The following is a 19,451-nucleotide window of genomic DNA, read 5'->3' as shown; positions in this document are numbered from 1 at the left end:
TATCATTTTTACCCACTCATAATATTATGATATTTTTTTTCACTTAATTTTGAACTTGATTCTCGTAAAATCATAGAATCATACAAGTTGCAATTTGTAAAATTACCGATTTCTTGTATTTTTTTTCCATAAAATTGCTACTTTTTTCTGTTAATATTTTTGACTTTATTCTTGTAAAATTACATATTTTTCCCATTTTTTCCATAAAACTGCAACTTTTTTCTTGATATTTTGGATTTATTCTTGTAAAAAAAAAATTTTTCTATAAAAGTGCAACTTTTTTGCTCTTAATATTTTTGACTTTATTCTTGTAAAATGACTGATTTCTTTTATTTTTTCCAAAAAAATTGCAACTTTTTTCTGTTCATATTTTTGACGTTATTCTTGTAAAATTACCAATTTCTTTTATTTTTTTCCATAAAATTGCTACTTTTTTCCTCTTAATAATTTTGACTTTATTCTTGTAAAATTACTGATTTCTCCCATTTTTTCCCCATAAAACTGCAACTTTTTTCTCTCAATATTTTGGATTTATTCTTGTAAAAAAAATTACTTATTTCTTTTATTTTTTTCCATTGTAAAATTACTGATTTCTTCGATTTTTTTCCAAAAATTTGCAACTTTTTTCTCTCAATATTTTTGACTTTATTCTTGTAAAATTGCCGATTTCTTTTATTTTTTTTCCATAAAATTGCTACTTTTTTCCTCTTAATATTTTTGACTTTATTCTTGTAAAATTACTGATTTCTTTTATTTTTTTCCAAAAAATTGCAACTTTTTTCTGTTCATATTTTGGATTTATTCTTGTAAAAAAATTACTTATTTCGTTTATTTTTTCCCATTGTAAAATTACTGATTTCTTCGATTTTTTCCAAAAATGTGCAACTTTTTTCTCTCAATATTTTTGACTTTATTCTTGTAAAATTACCGATTTCTTTTATTTTTTTTCCATAAAATTGCAACTTTTTTCCTCTTAATAATTTTGACTTTATTATTGTAAAATTACTGATTTCTTCGATTTTTTCCATAAAATTGCAACTTTTTTTCTCTCAATATTTTTGACTTTATTCTTGTAAAATTACCGATTTCTTTTATTTTTTTTCCATAAAATTGCAACTTTTTTCCTCTTAATAATTTTGACTTTATTATTGTAAAATTACTGATTTCTTCGATTTTTTCCATAAAATTGCAACTTTTTTTCTCTCAATATTTTTGACTTTATTCTTGTAAAATTACTGATTTATTTTATTTTTTCCCATAAAATTGCAACTTTAGTTGTTGTTTTGTGTTTTAAAATTGCTATTTTTTTCTCAATATTTTTTACTTTACTCCATAAAATTGCAACTTTAGTCGTTGTTTTGTTTGTTTTCTTAAAATTATTAGGATTTATATATTATATATTTATATTTATATTTTTTCATGAATTATACTGTAATATGCCATAATATTCTCTATTACAGTATTCTCTTTTTTTTACAACTACAACTAACTTTTTTATGAGCTAAAAAGTCAAAATCAAATATAAAACTATGAGAAAAGTCATAATTATGAAATAGCAACATTATAAATATGACAAAAAGTCAACATTATGGGATACAAAGTACAAACATGTCATAATTATGGGATAGAAAGTAGAAATCACGTGACAGTTAAGGCAAGTGTTGTCTTTGTTGTGCAGGCACGGGCAGACCAGCAGGGGGCAGTGTAGCACTTTTATTGATGTTTTCACACTCATTAGCCGTCTTTATTTTTAGTCATTGGAAAAACAATGACAGTTTTATTTGTCCTTTTTGATTTTTACACGTTTATTGAAGTCATTTCCATTTATTTGTATTATTTATTTAGTTATTTTTATTTTATTTTCAATTATATTTCAAGCTTTTAAGTCATTACACTTTTTTAATTCATTTTTAATTAATTGGCATTTATTTATTATTTAAAAAATATTGAAACTTTTATTGAAGTCATTTTTGTGTGATTATTTTGATATTATTTCAACTCTATATTACTAAAACAATATGATTTTATTCACGGATTGTGGTGTAATTTTTGAAGTAATTTTTCCATTTATTTGTATTATTTATTTATTTTATTTTTAATTATATTTTTTATATTTAAGTCTACACTTTTTAAAGTCATTTTTAATTAATTGGCATTTATTTATTATTTTAAAAATATTAAAACACATTTATGTATGATTATTTTAATATTATTTCAAGTCTATACTATGACTTAAAAGCTTAAAAAATATATTAAAAAATAATTAAAAATTTGTATCCAAAAAAATATTATACAAGTGAAAAATGACTTACATAAAAGTGTAAAAATCATAAAAACATAAACATGACGGAAATAAAAACATGAAAAAAACAAGCAAAAATGGAAATACAGCTATAATTTGTCATGAAAAATAATGACATTTTATTAGCACAGCGCTAAAATATTAAATAAAAAAAAAAAAATTAACCAAAAAAAAACAAACAAACAAAACAAGAAATAAAGTTGTATATTTTTGAAGTATCAGGCTGGGAAAAATAATTTGTGATATTGGAATTAGGAATAAAAGGTCCATAATGGGGAACAGTACCACATACAGTATGGGGATTACATCATGACACCAGATACAAGACGGCTACTCATCTTTCTTCTTGATGTGATGAGGAAGAAGCTAATGTCGCTAAATGACTTCCATCTCCTCCAACATTTCAGCAGCTCGAATGTCTGATTGGTGAAGATGTGAAGATGGAGACACACCTTGACTTTGTCTCGCTACAACTTCTTACAGGAAACGCCTTATTAGTCCATATACACCTTGGAATTAGTCCATACAATAATATACACCTTGGAATTAGTCCATACACTCATATACACCTTGGAATTAGTCCATACACTCATATACACCTTGGAATTAGTCCATACACTCATATACACCTTGGAATTAGTCCATACACTCATATACACCTTGGAATTAGTCCATACACTCATATACACCTTGGAATTAGTCCATACACTCATATACACCTTGGAATTAGTCCATACAATAATATACACCTTGGAATTAGTCCATACAGTAATCCCTCCTTTATGGCGCTTCATTGCTTCTACAGCTCAACCTAATGATGTCTTTACTTATACATGGGATATTTTGGGAGCAAGCGCAGAAAAAAACCTATTTACCATCTTCGAAATATGCTTTTTAGCAGTACTAGAGCCCTCTAGACATGGTACAGCACCCCTATGGTCACCTTTACACTCCTGTTACCCAATATAGTGGACATAATAAGAGAAAATAAGACATGGAAAATGTGTTTACCACCCTCTAAACACTCATTTTAACAGCATTAGAGCCCTCTAGACATGGCATAGCACCCCTATAGTCACCTTTATACTCCTATTATCCAATATACTAATATAATAGGAGAAAATCAGACATAGAAACCCTGTTTACCAACTTGTAAACACTCACTTTAACATCATTAGAGTCCTCTAGACATGGTATAGCACCCCTATAGTCACCTTTACACTCCTATTACCCAATATAGAAGACATAATAAAAGAAAATAAGACATAGAAACCCTGTTTACCACCATGTAAACACTCATTTTAACAGCATTAGAGCCCTCTAGACTTGACGAAGCACCCCTATAGTCACCTTTACACTCCTATTACCCAATATAGTAGACGTAAGACAATAATAAGAGAAAATAAGACATAAAAATGTGTTTACCACCTTGTAAACACTCATTTTAACAGCATTAGAGCCCTCCAGACTTGCCATAGCACCCCTATAGTCACCTTTACACTCCTATTACCCAATATAGTAGACATAATAAAAGAAAATAAGACATAGAAACCCTGTTTGCCACCTTGTAAACACTCATTTTAACAGCATTAGAGCCCTCCAGACTTGACGTAGCACCCCTATAGTCACCTTTACACTCCTATTACCCAATATAGTAGACATAAGACAAAATAAGACATAGAAAATGTGTTTAACACCTTCTAAACAATCATATTAACAGCATTAGAGCCCTCTAGACATGGTATAGCACCTCTACAGTCACCTTTATACTCCTATTATCCAATATACTTGGCATAATAAGAGAAAATAAGACAGAAAAAAATGTGTTTCCCACCTTCTAAACACTCATTTTAACAGCATTAGAGCCCTCCAAACTTGACATAGCATCCCTATAGTCACCTTTACACTCCTATTACCCAATATAGAAGACATAATAAAAGAAAATAAGACATAGAAACCCTGTTTACCACCTTCTAAACACTCATTTTAACAGCATTAGAGCCCTCCAGACTTGACGTAGCACCCCTATAGTCACCTTTACACTCCTATTACCCAATATAGTAGACATAAGACAAAATAAGACATAGAAAATGTGTTTAACACCTTCTAAACAATCATATTAACAGCATTAGAGCCCTCTAGACATGGTATAGCACCCCTACAGTCACCTTTATACTCCTATTATCCAATATACTTGGCATAATAAGAGAAAATAAGACAGAAAAAAATGTGTTTCCCACCTTCTAAACACTCATTTTCACAGCATTAGAGCCCTCCAAACTTGACATAGCATCCCTATAGTCACCTTTACACTCCTATTACCCAATATAGAAGACATAATAAAAGAAAATAAGACATAGAAACCCTGTTTACCACCTTGTAAACATTCATTTTAACAGCATTAGAGCCCTCCAGACTTGATACAGCACCCCTATAGCCACCTTTACACTATTATTACCCAATATAGTAGACATAATAAAAAAAAGTCAGAAAATGTGTTTACCACCTTGTAAATACACTTTTTAACACGATTAGAGTCCTCTGGACATGGTATAGCACCCCTATAGTCACCTTTACACTCCTATTACCCAATATAGAAGACATAATAAAAGAAAATAAGACATAGAAACCCTGTTTACCACCATGTAAACACTCATTTTAACAGCATTAGAGCCCTCTAGACATGAAATAACACCCCTATAGTCACCTTTACACTCCTATTACCCAATATAGTTGACATATTAAAAGAAAATAAGACATAAAAAACCTGTTTACCACCTTCTAAACACTCATTTTAACAGCATTAGAGCCCTCCAGACTTGACATAGCACCCCTATAGTCATATTTACACTCCCATTACCCAATATAGTAGACATAATAAAAGAAAATAAGACATAGAGACATGTTCCAATCTAACAATTATGGCTTTTAATCTTGCAAATTTTCCTGAAATGGGATGATTATGATTTGGTGTTGGGATATTTTTCCTCTATGTGATGGAAAGGTGCTTCCATAGTTTTCCATGGCTGGGAGGGCTGGGCTAAAAGGAGCCATTAAAGGGGGGTGGGGCGTGTGTGTGTGTGCTATAAGAGCATCATATTGGGATCGAATGCCGCCGTTGCTCAAGGGATCGGGGTATGGCGCATCGAAGCGGGGATGTCATATGAATATGAATATGATTATGAATATGACGTCATCTGATATGTGACTCTGTGTTTGTGTAGTTCGCCAATATCGATATCGTATCAACGATGTGGTCGTGCATCGCTGACTTCTTCACGTACGAAACCACAAAGTCGGTGGTGGTGAAGAGCTGGACCATCGGCATCATCAACCGAGTCGTGCAACTCCTCATCTTCACCTACTTCATCGGGTGAGGAAGAATCCATCATATTCATCATATTCCATCATATCCATCATATCCATCATATTCCATCAGATTCTGTTATTATGTTTATTATCTCAGGTAATAAGGGGGGTTATTTTATGTCTATATAATGTTGGCTTTATGGCTCCAATAATGTTAAAAAGCATATTGACTACTAATAGGAGTAATAGGAGTGTGAAGATGACTATAGGGGTGTTATTTCATGTCTAGAGGGCTCTAATCATGCTTAAAAGGATAATTGCGAGGTGTTAAACAGGTTTTCTGTGTCTTATTATGTCTGCTATATTGGGTAATTGGAGTGTAAAGATGACTATAGGGGTGTTACTTCATGTATAGAGAGCTCTAATAATGTCAAAAAGAATATTTAGAAGGTGGTAAACAGATTTTAGGTGTCTTATTTTGTCTTATTATGTCTACTGTATTGGGTAACAGGAGTGTAAAGGTGACTATAGGGGTGTTATTTCATGTCTAGATGGCTCTAATAATGATAAAAAGAATATTTACGAGGTGGTCAATAGGTTTTCTACGTCTTATATGTCTTATTTTGTCTTATTATGTCTTATTATGTCTTATTATGTCTTATTATGTCTTATTATGTCTTATTATGTCTACTATATTGGGTAATAGGAGTGTAAAAGTGACTATAGGGGTGTTATTTCATGTCGAGAGGGCTCTAATCATGTTTAAAAGGATAATTATGAGGTGGTAAACAGATTTTCTGTCTTATTTTGTCTTATTATGTCTACTATATTGGGTAATAGGAGTGTAAAAGTGACTATAGGGGTGTTATTTCATGTCTAGAGGGCTCTAATCATGTTTAAAAGGATAATTACGAGGTTTTTCTGTGTCTTATTTTGTCTTATTATGTCTGCTATATTGGGTATTAGGAGTGTAAAGGTGACTATAGGGGCGCTATGTCATGTCTAGAAGGCTCTAATGAAGTTAAAAATCATACCTAGGTGGTAAACAGGTTTTCTGTGTCTTATTATGTCTACTGTATTGGGTAAGAGGAGTGTAAAAGTGACTATAGGGGTGTTATTTCATGTCTACAGGGCTCTAATAATGTTAGAAAGAATATTTACGAGGTGGTAAACAGATTTTCCAAGTTTTATATGTTTTATTATGTCTACTATATTAGGTAATAGGAGTGTAAAGGTGATTATAGGGGTGTTATTTCATGTCTAGAGGGCTCTAATCATGTTAAAAAGAATATTTAGAAGGCGGTAAACAGATTATCTGTGTCTTATTATGTCTACTATATTGGGTAATAGGAGTATAAAGATGACTATAGGGGTGTTATTTCATGTCTAGAGGGCTCTAATCATGTTAAAAGGATATTTACGAGGTGGTAAACAGGTTTTCTTTGTCTTATACGTCCTATTTTCTCATATTATGTCTATTGTATTGCATTGTGTTATAGGAGTGTAAAGGTGACTATAGGGGTGTTATTTCCTATCTACAGGGCTCTAATCATGTTAAAACCAATATTTTTTCATCATAATTTTTCAAGTTTTCATCTCATAATTTCTATAAATGTGTACCAACACATCCCCAAGGAGAAACAGGACAGGAGGGTGAAGATAGAGATGTTTGTAATCAGCTGCTCCAAAGATTGTCTATTCTGACATTAAATTTCAGGTGGGTGTTTGTTTACGAAAAAGCGTACCAGGTGAGGGACACGGCGATCGAGTCGTCGGTCATGACCAAGGTGAAGGGATTCGGAGTCTACAATGACAAAGTCATGGACGTTGCGGACTACGTCACGCCGACGCAGGTATGAGGTTCCGCCCGCCGATGAACGGACAAAGACGGAAGAGGATGGTGACGCTCGTGTGTTTTTGTTCAGGGAGCTTCCGTCTTCTGCATCATCACCAAACTCATCACAACAGAAAACCAAGTCCAAGGGCGTTGTCCAGAGGTCAGAGCATGAATATGAAATAGCATCATGTATACGTATGAATAGGCTTTCTATGTCTTATATGTCTTATTCTCTCTTATTGTGTCTACTATATTGGGTAATAGGAGTGTAAAGATGACTATAGGGGTGTTATTTCATGTCTAGAGAGCTCTAATCATGTTTAAAAGAATATTTATGAGGTGGTAAACAGGTTTTCTATGTCTTATATGTCTTATTATCTTTTATTATGTCTACTCTATTGGGTAATAGGGGTGTAAAGGTGACTATAGGGGTGTTATTTCATGTCTAGAGGGCTCTAATTATGTTTAAAAGAATATTTATGAGGTGGTAAACAGGTTTTCTGTGTCTTATATGTCTTATTTTCTCTTATTATGTCTACTATATTGGGTAATGGGAGTCTTACGGTGACTATAGGGGTGTTATTTAATGTCTAGAGGGCTCTAATCATGTTAAAAAGAATATTTATGAGGTGGTAAACAGGTTTTCTATGCCTTAGTTTCTCTTATTATGTCTACTATATTGGGTAATAGGAGTGTAAAGATGACTATAGGGGTGTTATTTCATATCTAAAGGGCTCTAATTATGTTTAAAAGAATATTTATGAGGTGGTAAACAGGTTTTCTATGTCTTATATGTCTTATTTTCTCTTATTATGTCTACTATATTGGGTAATAGAAGTCTAAAGGTGACTATAGGGATGTTATTTCACGTCTAGAGGGCTCTAATCATGTTAAAAAGCGTATTTAGAAGGTCGTAAACAGGTTTTCTATGTCTTAGTTTCTCTTATTATGTCTACTATATTGGGTAATAGGAGTGTAAAGATGACTATAGGGGTGTTATTTCATGTCGAGAGGGCTCTAATCGTGTTAAAACGGATATTTATGAGGTGGTAAACAGGTTTTCTATGTCTTATATGTCTTATTATCTTTTATTATGTCTACTATATTGCATAATAGGAGTGTAAAGGTGACTATAGGGGTGTTACTTCATGTCTAGAGGGCTCTAATCATCTTTAAAATAATATTTGTGAGGTGGTAAACAGGTTCACTATGTCTTATATGTCTTATTATCTTTTATTATGTCTACTATATTGGGTAATAGGAGTGTAAAGGTGATTATAGGGGTGTTATTTCATGTCTAGAGGGCTCTAATCATGTTTAAATGATTGGATTGTCTGGAATGATCCCTGACTGGGATACTATGAACATCCAGCAGCAACACGAACCTTTGACACCTTTTATCGATGACCGCTTATCTTTCATGACCCGCGTGCGCGGCAGAGCGAGAAGAATTATGTCTGTACTGACGACAGCAACTGCACTCGACTGGCTAACAAGCCAGGAAGTTACGGTGAGGATCTACGGTGACGTTACGTAACAACGTGGAATCTCTACATGACATTGTGGATCATGAACTGTTGATGATTTGCCATCTCAGGAATTCTTACGGGCAGATGCGTTGCTTTCAACGGCACAGTCAAGACGTGTGAAATCAAAGGCTGGTGTCCCGCCGAAATCGATACCATCAGCAGGTGAGAAACAGGTACACAACGTCCACCCGACGTCCGCTAAAAGGGAACACAAAGTGGGATGGGTGAGACAAAACGTGCAAAACATTAACAACATTCATTTCTGAATTCATTCAAAAACAATATCCATTTGTGAAGTGACGGATCTTGTCACTTCCTGTTGTAACAACGCCTTGGTCAAAGGCGAAGGGTTTCCTCCGCGGACAAACTAGCGTACCTGCTAGCTCATGTAGCTCGGGTCCAAGCACTCCAGGCATGATTATAAACACAAGGAGCATGAAAACTATCTCTACCAGCCAATACCACTACCATGACCATTACCATTACCACATCCATTACTACTACCCATAACACGACCATAAAACTACTAAAACCATAAAACTACTACCACTACAAATACCATTACCACTACCACTACCAATACCATTACCATTACCACATCCATTACCACTACCCATAACACGACCATAAAACTACTAAAACCATAAAACTACTACCACTACAAATACCATTACCACTACCATTACCATTACAATTACCAACACCATTACCACTACGACGACCATTACTACTACAATTACCAATACCATTACCACTACCAATAACACTACCTGACCACTACCATTACCAATACCACTACCATTGCCATTTACACTACCATTACAATTACCACTACCAACACCATTACTACTACCAATACCACAACCATTACCAATACCACTACCATTACCACTACCTATACCACGACCATTACTACAATTACCAATACCATTACCAATACCATTACCATGACCACTACAGTTACCAATACCACTACCATTGCCATTACCACTACCATTACCATGACCACTACAATTACCAATACCACTACCATTACAATTACCACTACCAACACCACTACCAATACCACAACCATTACCAATACCACTACCATTACCAATAACATTACTACTACGACCATTACCATTACCATTACCACTACCATTACCAATACCACTACCATTGCCATTACCACTACCATTACAATTACCACTACCAACACCACTACCATTACCGCTACCATTACCAAGTCCATTATCAATACCACTACCATTACCACTACCATTACCAAGTCCATTATCAATACCACTACCATTACCACTACCATTACCAAGTCCATTATCAATACCACTACCATCACCAATACCGTTACCACTACCATTACCAATAGCATTGCCAATACCATTACCACTACCAATAACATAACCAATACCAATACCAATACCAATACCACAACGTTACCAATCCCAAAAGAGATGTGTTGATTCTTTATAGTGAAAGATTCCCAGGGTTTGGTGGTTTGGTGGTTGTGGATCCTAGGATGATTCAGTTCTCCCCCAAGTCCCAAAGTCCTTCAGCTCCTCTTCTGTCCTTGTCCAGCACCCCCATGATGGAGGTGGAAAACTTCACTATTTTCATCAAAAACAGCATCCGATTTCCTACCTTCAACTACACCAAGTAAGGCAAATGATAAGATACATACATACTATACTATATCATACATATGTGCTATATGATACATGCTATATCGTATATGGTATATAATATAGGGTCCAGTGTATGATACATGGTGTATGATATGTGGTATATGATGTAGGGTCCAGTGTATGATACATGGTGTATGATATACGAAACATGGTGTATGATATATGGTATATGATATAGCGTCCAGTGTATGATACATGGTGTATGATGTATGGTATATGATAAAGGGTCCAGTGTATGATACATGGTGTATGATATATGAGACATGGTATATGATATAGGGTCCAGTGTATGATACATGGTATATAATATATGGTATATGATATAGGGTCCAGTGTATGATACATGGTATATAATATATGGTATATGATACAGGGTCCAGTGTATGAGACATGGTGTATGATATATGATATAGGGTCCAGTGCATGATATATGGTATATAATATATGGTATATGATATAGGGTCCAGTGTATGATACATGGTGTATGATGTATGGTATATGATATAGGATCCAGTGTGTGATACATGGTGTACGATATATGGGACATGGTATATGATATATGGTATATGATATAGGGTCCAGTGTATGATACATGGTATATGATAAATGGTATATGATATAGGGTCCAGTGTATGATACATGGTATATGATATATGGTATATGATATAGGGTCCAGTGTATGATACATGGTATATGATATATGGTATATGATATAGGGTCCAACGTATGATACATGGTGTATGATATATGAAACATGGTAATGATATATGATATAGGGTTCAGTGTATGATACATGGTGTATGATATATGGTATATGATATAGGGTCCAGTGTATGATACATGGTGTATGATATATGGTATATGATATAGGGTCCAGTGTATGATACATGGTGTATGATATGAGACATGGTATATGATACATGGTATGATATAGGGTCCAGTGTATGATACATGGTGTATGATATATGAAACATGGTATATGATATATGGTATATGATATAGGGTCCAGTGTATGATATATGGTGTATGATATGAGACATGGTATATGATATAGGGTCCAGTGTATGATACATGGTGTATGATATAGGGTATATGATATAGGTTCCAGTGTATGATACATGGTGTATGATATATGAAACATGGTATATGATATAGGGTACATGATATAGGGTCCAGTGTATGATACATGGTGTATGGTATGATACATGGTGTATGATATGGGGTATATGATATAGGGTCCAGTGTATGATACATGGTGTATGATAGGAGACATGGTATACAATATAGGGTATATGATATAGGGTCCAGTGTATGATACATGGCGTATGATATATAGTATATGATATAGGGTCCAATGTATGATACATGGTATATGATATATGGTATATGATATAGGGTCCAGTGTATGATACATGGTGTATGATAGGAGACATGGTATATGATGTAGGGTATATGATATAGGGTCCAGTGTATGATACATGGTGTATGATATATGGTATATGATATAGGGTCCAGCGTATGATACATGGTGTATGATATATATGGTATATGATATAGGGTCCAGTGTATGATACATGGTATATGATATAGGGTCCAGTGTATGATACATGGTATATGATATAGGGTCCAGTGTATATGGTATATGAAACATGGTATATGATCTACTGTATGAGACATGTTGTGTGTTGTGTTCAGAGGCAACTTCCTCCCCACCATCACTGACGACTACATCAAGAAGTGTAACTTTGACACGGTCAACAACACGTACTGCCCCATCTTCCGAGTGGGTGATGTGGTCCGCTACGCACACCAGAACTTCACCAAGCTGGCAGACAAGGTGGACGTTTGTTTCACACCATGAATTCCTGTAGGGATGAAAGAAACGTCAACATCAGTTGTTGTGTTTTATGTAAGGGGGGGGTGATCGGGATCAAGATCGGCTGGATGTGTGACCTGGACAAATCCGATGATCAGTGTAACCCGTCCTACTCCTTCACCAGACTGGACGCCATGTCACAGAAGAACGCCGTGTCCACGGGATACAATTTCAGGTCTGGAACCGCCGCTGTTACGTGATGGCGGCCATGTTTTTCGACCCATTTTTGATTCCCGACAGTGCGAGTCAACGCTACGTTTGGCATCAACCTTAGGTTGCCTTCATAAGGGAACGTTTGGGATGGAAGAACACGGCAGAGAGCATCCGTGTCTTTTAACGTGTTGGTGTTTTTCATGGAAGGTTTGCCAAGTATTACAAGATGGAGAACGGGACCGACTACCGCACGCTGGTCAAAGCCTACGCTATCAGGTTTGATGTCCTCGTCAATGGAAACGTGAGTCAACACTTCATTGCTAGGAGCTAAGTATAAACATACTACTGGACAGTATACGGGTGCGGTATATGTACTGGACAGTATACAGGTGCAGTATATATACTGTGCAGTATACAGGTGCAGTATATGTACTGGACAGTATACAGGCGCAGTATATGTATACTGGTGCAGTATATGTACTGGACAGTATACAGGTGCGGTATATGTACTGTACAGTATAGAGGTGCGGTATATGTACTGGACAGTATACAGGCGCAGTATATGTACTGGACAGTATACTTGACACTATAGAGGTGCGGTATATGTACTGGACAGTATACAGGTGCGGTATATATACTGGACAGTATACAGGTGCAGTATATATACTGGACAGTATATAGGTACAGTGTGCAGTATATATACTGGACAGTATACAGGTGCGGTGTATATATACTGGACAGTATACAGGTACAGTATATGTACTGGACACTATAGAGGCGTAGTATATATACTGGACAGTATCTATACTGGACAGTATACAGGTACAGTATATGTACTGGACAGTATACAGGTGCGGTATATATACTGGACAGTATACAGGCGCAGTATATGTACTGTACAGTATACAGGTCCAGTATATGTACTGGACTGCACAGGTGCAGTATATGTACTGTACAGTATACAGGCGCGGTATATGTACTGTACAGTATACAGGTGCAGTATATGTACAGTATACAGGTCCGGTATATGTACTGGACACTATACATGTGCGGTATATGTACTGGACAGCATACGGGTGCAGTATATGTACTGGACTGCATACGGGTGCAGTATATGTACTGGACAGTATACGAGTGCAGTATATGAACTGGACCGTATACGGGTGCAGTATATGTACTGGACAGTATACAGGTGCAGTATATGTACTGGACCGTATACGAGTGCAGTATATGTACTGGACAGTATACAGGTGCAGTATATGTACTGGACCGTATTCGGGTGCAGTATATGTACTGGACAGTATACGGGTGCAGTATATGTACTGGACCGTATTCGGGTGCAGTATATGTACTGGACCGTATACGGGTGCAGTATATGTACTGTACGGGTGCAGTATATGTACTGGACCGTATACGAGTGCAGTATATGTACTGGACAGTATACGGGTGCAGTATATGTACTGGACCGTATTCGGGTGCAGTGTATGTACTGGACCGTATACGGGTGCAGTATATGAACTGGACCGTATACGGGTGCAGTATATGTACTGGACGGTATACGGGTGCAGTATATGAACTGGACCGTATACGGGTGCAGTATATGTACTGGACGGCATACGGGTGCAGTATATGTACTGGACCGCATTCGGGTGCAGTATATGTACTGGACCGTATACGGGTGCAGTATATGTACTGTACGGGTGCAGTATATGTACTGGACCGTATACGGGTGCAGTATATGTACTGGACCGTATACGGGTGCAGTATATGTACAAGACATTATACGGGTGCAGTATATGTACTGGACAGTATACGAGTGCAGTATATGTACTGGACCGTATACGGGTGCAGTATATGTACTGGACAGCATACGGGTGCAGTATATGTACTGGACAGTATACGGGTGCAGTATATGTACTGGACCGTATACGGGTGCAGTATATGTACAGGACATTATACGGGTGCAGTATATGTACTGGACAGTATACGAGGTCAGTATATCTACTGGACCGTATACGGGTGCAGTATATGTACAGGACATTATACAGGTGCAGTATATATACTGGACAGTATACAGGTGCAGTATATGTATTGGACCGTATACGGGTGCAGTATATATACTGGACAGTATATACGGGTGCAGTATATATACTGGACAGTATACAGGTGCAGTATATGTACTGGACCGTATACGGGTGCGGTATATATACTGGACAGTATACAGGTGCAGTATATGTACTGGACCGTATACGGGTGCAGTATATATACTGGACACTATACAGGTGCAGTATTATGTACTAGACAGTATACAGGTGCAGTATATGTACTGGACAGTATACGGGTGCAGTATATGTACTGGACCGCATACGGGTGCAGTATATGTACTGGACTGCATACGGGTGCAGTATATGTACAGGACATTATACAGGTGCAGTATATATACTGGACAGTATACAGGTGCAGTATATGTATTGGACCGTATACGGGTGCAGTATATATACTGGACAGTATATACGGGTGCAGTATATATAATGGACAGTATACAGGTGCAGTATATGTACTGGACCGTATACGGGTGCGGTATATATACTGGACAGTATACAGGTGCAGTATATGTACTGGACTGTATACGGGTGCAGTATATATACTGGACACTATACAGGTGCAGTATTATGTACTAGACAGTATACAGGTGCAGTATATGTACTGGACAGTATACGGGTGCAGTATATGTACTGGACCGCATACGGGTGCAGTATATGTACTGGACTGCATACGGGTGCAGTATATGTACTGGACAGTATACAGGTGCAGGTGCCCTCTCCAAGTCCATGAAACACATCTAGACTGGTTGGGCAAACTGCCATGCACCCTCAAGGACCCTGCTGAGATTGTAGAACTGGTCCTCAGATCCACAACCAGTACAAAAACCACTGCCCCCCCTTCCCCCCCTTTCAGGCAGGAAAGTTCAACATGATTCCCACGCTTATCAACATGGTGGCAGCGTTCACGTCCATAGGAGTGGTGAGTATGTACCTTCTTTTTTCAGTTCACCACTACAAACCAGGAAGTACTGCTTATGTACTACTGATGTGTACTATTCTACACTGGTCACCAGGTGTCAGTCATGTACAAAGACACACAAGCAGGGGGAAACAATAGGGGTGTTACTTTAATATTTAGAGGGCTCTGATAATGTTAAAAACATAATTAGAAGGTCATAAACAAGTGTTCTATGTCTTAATTCTTATTATGCCTCCTGTATTGGGTAACGCGAGTGTAAAGGTGATTATAGGGGTGTTATTCCATGCCTAGAGGTCTCTAATCACGTTAGAAAACGGAATTAGAAGGTCATAATTCTTAATTCTTCATATTATGTCTACTATATTGGGTAATAGGAGTGTAAAGGTGACTATAGGTCTAATCATGTTAATAAACCTAATTAAAAGGTCATAAAAAGTGCTCTATGTCTTAGTTCTTATTATTATGACTACTATATTGGGTAATAGGAGTGTAAAGGTTATTATAGGGGTGCTATTTCATGTCTAGTGGGCTCTAATAATGTTAAAAAACGTAATTAGAAGGTCATAATTCTTAATTCTTCTTATGATGTCTACTATATTGAGTGATAGGAGTGTAAAGGTGACTATAGGGGTGTTATTTTAATGTTTAGAGGGCTCTAATAATGTTAAAAAACATAATTAGAAGGTCATAAACAAGTGTTCTATGTCTTAATTCTTATTATTATGACTACTATATTAGGTAATGGGAGTGTAAAGGTGATTATAGGGGTGTTATTTCATGTATAGAGGTCTCTAATCACGTTAGAAAACGTAATTAGAAGGTCATAATTCTTAATTCTTCATATTATGTCTACTATATTGGGTAATGGGAGTGTAAAGGTGATTATAGGGGTGTTATTTCATGTATAGAGGTCTCTAATCATGTTAGAAAACGTAATTAGAAGGTTCTAATTCTTAATTCTTCATATTATGTCTACTATGTTGGGTAATAGGAGTGTAAAGGTGGCTATAGGGGTGTTATTTTAATGTTTAGAGGGCTCTAATAATGTTAGAAAACATAATTAGAAGGTCATAATTCTTAATTCTTCATATTATGTCTACTATGTTGAGTAATAGGAGTGTAAAGGTGACTATAGGGGTGTTATTTCATGTCTAGAGGTCTCTAATCATGTTAGAAAACATAATTAGAAGGTCATAATTCTTAATTCTTCATATTATGTCTACTATGTTGGGTAATAGGTGTGTAAAGGTGACTATAGGGGTGTTATTTCATGTGTAGTGGGCTCTAATAATATTTTTTCTATGGTTTTCTATGCTAAAATATCAACATTTTCCACTTCTACTGTAAACAAGGACTCCTACTTTGTGGATATTGGGTCAGGGTAAGGTCTGGAACCAATTATCCACCATAAATGTAAATTGGCATTGTTTTTATCCTATCAACTCTACATTGTCATGCAATGGGAATGAAGTGTCATGTTGTTCCTCACCACAACTAACCATGCAGGGCACGGTGCTGTGTGACATCATCCTGCTCAACTTCCTGCGGGGAGCCGAGATGTACAAGGCCAAGAAGTTTGAAGAGGTCAATTCAGCATTTTTTGTGCCGTGTTATTTCTTTGATTGACATGCTGTCTGTCATCCATTGCAGGTGTCGGATAATCCCGTGGACGCTCTGAGCCACAGACTCTATCGCTCCCAGTTGTCGCTTCCAAACGATGCGCCTGCGGATACTTCCAGTGACCTGGGAGCTTTTTCCTTCGGGTATTATTGCTAAGCAGGCGTTAGCAGGAGGATCCGAATCCCAATTTCTACTCTGACTGCGTATTATCAATATGATTTCCAACCATATCTCCACCTTGATTGGCATGTTGCATGTGTCATCCTCTTGTCATTAAAAGCAAAGTATGAATGGTTGGGGGTCATTTTTTACACTACATATGTCTAGAGGGCTCTAATTATGTTAAAAAACATAATTAGAAGGTTGTAAACAAGTGTCTACTATGTCAAATAATAGGAGTATAAAGGTGACTATAGGGGTGTTATTTCATGTCTAGAGGGCTCTAATTATGTAAAAAAACATAATTAGAAGGTTGTAAACAAGTGTTCAATATCTTAATTATTATGTCTACTATATTGGGTAATAGGAGTGTAAAGGTGACTATAGGGGTGTTATTTCATGTCTAGAGGGCTCTAATCATGTTAAAACACATAATTAGAAGGTTGTAAACAAGTGTTCTATGTCTACTATGTCAAGTAATAGGAGTATAAAGGTGACTATAGTGGTGTTATTTCATGTCTAGAGGGCTCTAATTATGTTAAAAAACATAATTAGAAGGTTGTAAACGAGTGTTCTATGTATTAATTCCTATGTCTACTATGTCAAGTAATGGGAGTATAACGGTGACTATAGGGGTGTTATTTCATGCCCAGAGGGCTCTAATCATGTTAAAAACATAATTAGATGGTTGTAAACAAGTGTTTTATATCTTAATTATTATGTGTACTATGCCGAGTAATAAGAGTGTTAAGGTGACTATAGGGGTGTTATTTCATGTCTAGAGGGCTCTAATCATGTTACAAAAAGTGTATTTAGAAGGTGGTAAATGTCTTATATGTCTTATGATGTCTACTATATTGGGTAATAGAAGTGTAAAGGCAATTATAGGGGTGTTATTTCATGTCCAGAAGGCTCTAATCATGTTAAAAAACATAATTAGAAGGCTGTAAACAAGTGTTCTATGTTTTAATTCTTATTATGTCTACTATATTGGGTAATGGGAGTGTAAAGGTGACTATAGGGGTGTTATTTCATGTCTAGAGGGATCTAATTATGTTAAAAACATAATTAAAAGGTTGCAAACGAGTGTTATATGTATTAATTCCTATGTCTACTATGTCAAGTAATAGGAGTATAACGATGACTATAGGGGTGTTATTTCATGCCTAGAGGACTCTAATCATGTTAAAAAACATGATTAGAAGGTTGTAAACAAGTGTTCAATATCTTAATTCTTATTATGTCTACTATATTGGGTAATAGGAGTGTAAAGGTGACTATAGGGGTGTTATTTCATGCCTAGAAGGCTCTAATCATGTTACAAAGAGTGTATTTAGAAGGTGGTAAATGTCTTATATGTCTTATGATGTCTACTATATTGGGTAATAGAAGTGCAAAGGCGATTATAGGGGTGTTATTTCATGTCCAGAAGGCTCTAATCATGTTAAAAAACATAATTAGAAGGTTGTAAACAAGTGCTCTATGTCTTAATTCTTATTATGTCTACTATATTGGGTAACAGGAGTGTAAAGGTGACTATAGGGGTGTTATTTCATGAGAAGTGGGCTCTAATAATGTTAAAAAACGTCATTAGAAGATGGTAAATGGTTTTGGTAAAGGAGGTGAGAACCTCCATTGAATCCCATCTCACCAAGACCTCTGTAGATCAGCTGACCAGGGTGTAGTTCCCCAGGAACTCGCAATTTAAAGTCTGTTCATAGCTCTGGAGGTCTTCCTTGGGGGGGGGGGGCTTAAGGGTGGGCTTAATCCTCAAACAGGCCCCTGGTCAGACACACACACACGACCTAAAGGATTCCGTTGCTTGAAGATGTAAATGGAAAGAAGGTAAATATGCTCACGGGGATATTGAGTATCTTTGGAAGTACTGAACACATCATAACTGGAGAGTACTACTTCTTTTGTGTCTTTCTTTCCATGGAAAATTGTGAAATCTTCC

At 36.1% G+C, this 19,451-nt stretch overlaps 1 protein-coding gene across 1 annotated transcript; it reads left to right on the top strand.

Moving 5' to 3' along the window:
- Positions 1–5,553: 5,553 nt before the first annotated feature.
- LOC131137933 (P2X purinoceptor 3-like) lies at positions 5,554–17,618 on the top strand. Its single transcript, XM_058086376.2, has 12 exons — positions 5,554–5,675; positions 7,329–7,464; positions 7,537–7,608; positions 8,889–8,958; positions 9,046–9,139; positions 10,556–10,633; positions 12,358–12,499; positions 12,577–12,713; positions 12,899–12,992; positions 15,650–15,715; positions 17,222–17,299; positions 17,366–17,618. The coding sequence occupies exons 1-12, from the start codon at positions 5,554–5,556 to the stop codon at positions 17,489–17,491; spliced, it is 1,215 nt and encodes a 404-aa protein (XP_057942359.2). The 3' UTR covers positions 17,492–17,618.
- The last annotated feature ends 1,833 nt before the right edge of the window (positions 17,619–19,451 follow it).

This window comes from Doryrhamphus excisus, linkage group LG6 (genome assembly GCF_037039965.1).
Source record: "Doryrhamphus excisus strain RoL-2023G ecotype Guam linkage group LG6, RoL_Dexc_Guam_v1.1, whole genome shotgun sequence".
Taxonomy (NCBI): domain Eukaryota; kingdom Metazoa; phylum Chordata; class Actinopteri; order Syngnathiformes; family Syngnathidae; genus Doryrhamphus; species Doryrhamphus excisus.
Note: the sequence above shows the minus strand (reverse complement) of the source record. Positions and strands in the feature narration are given on the sequence as shown.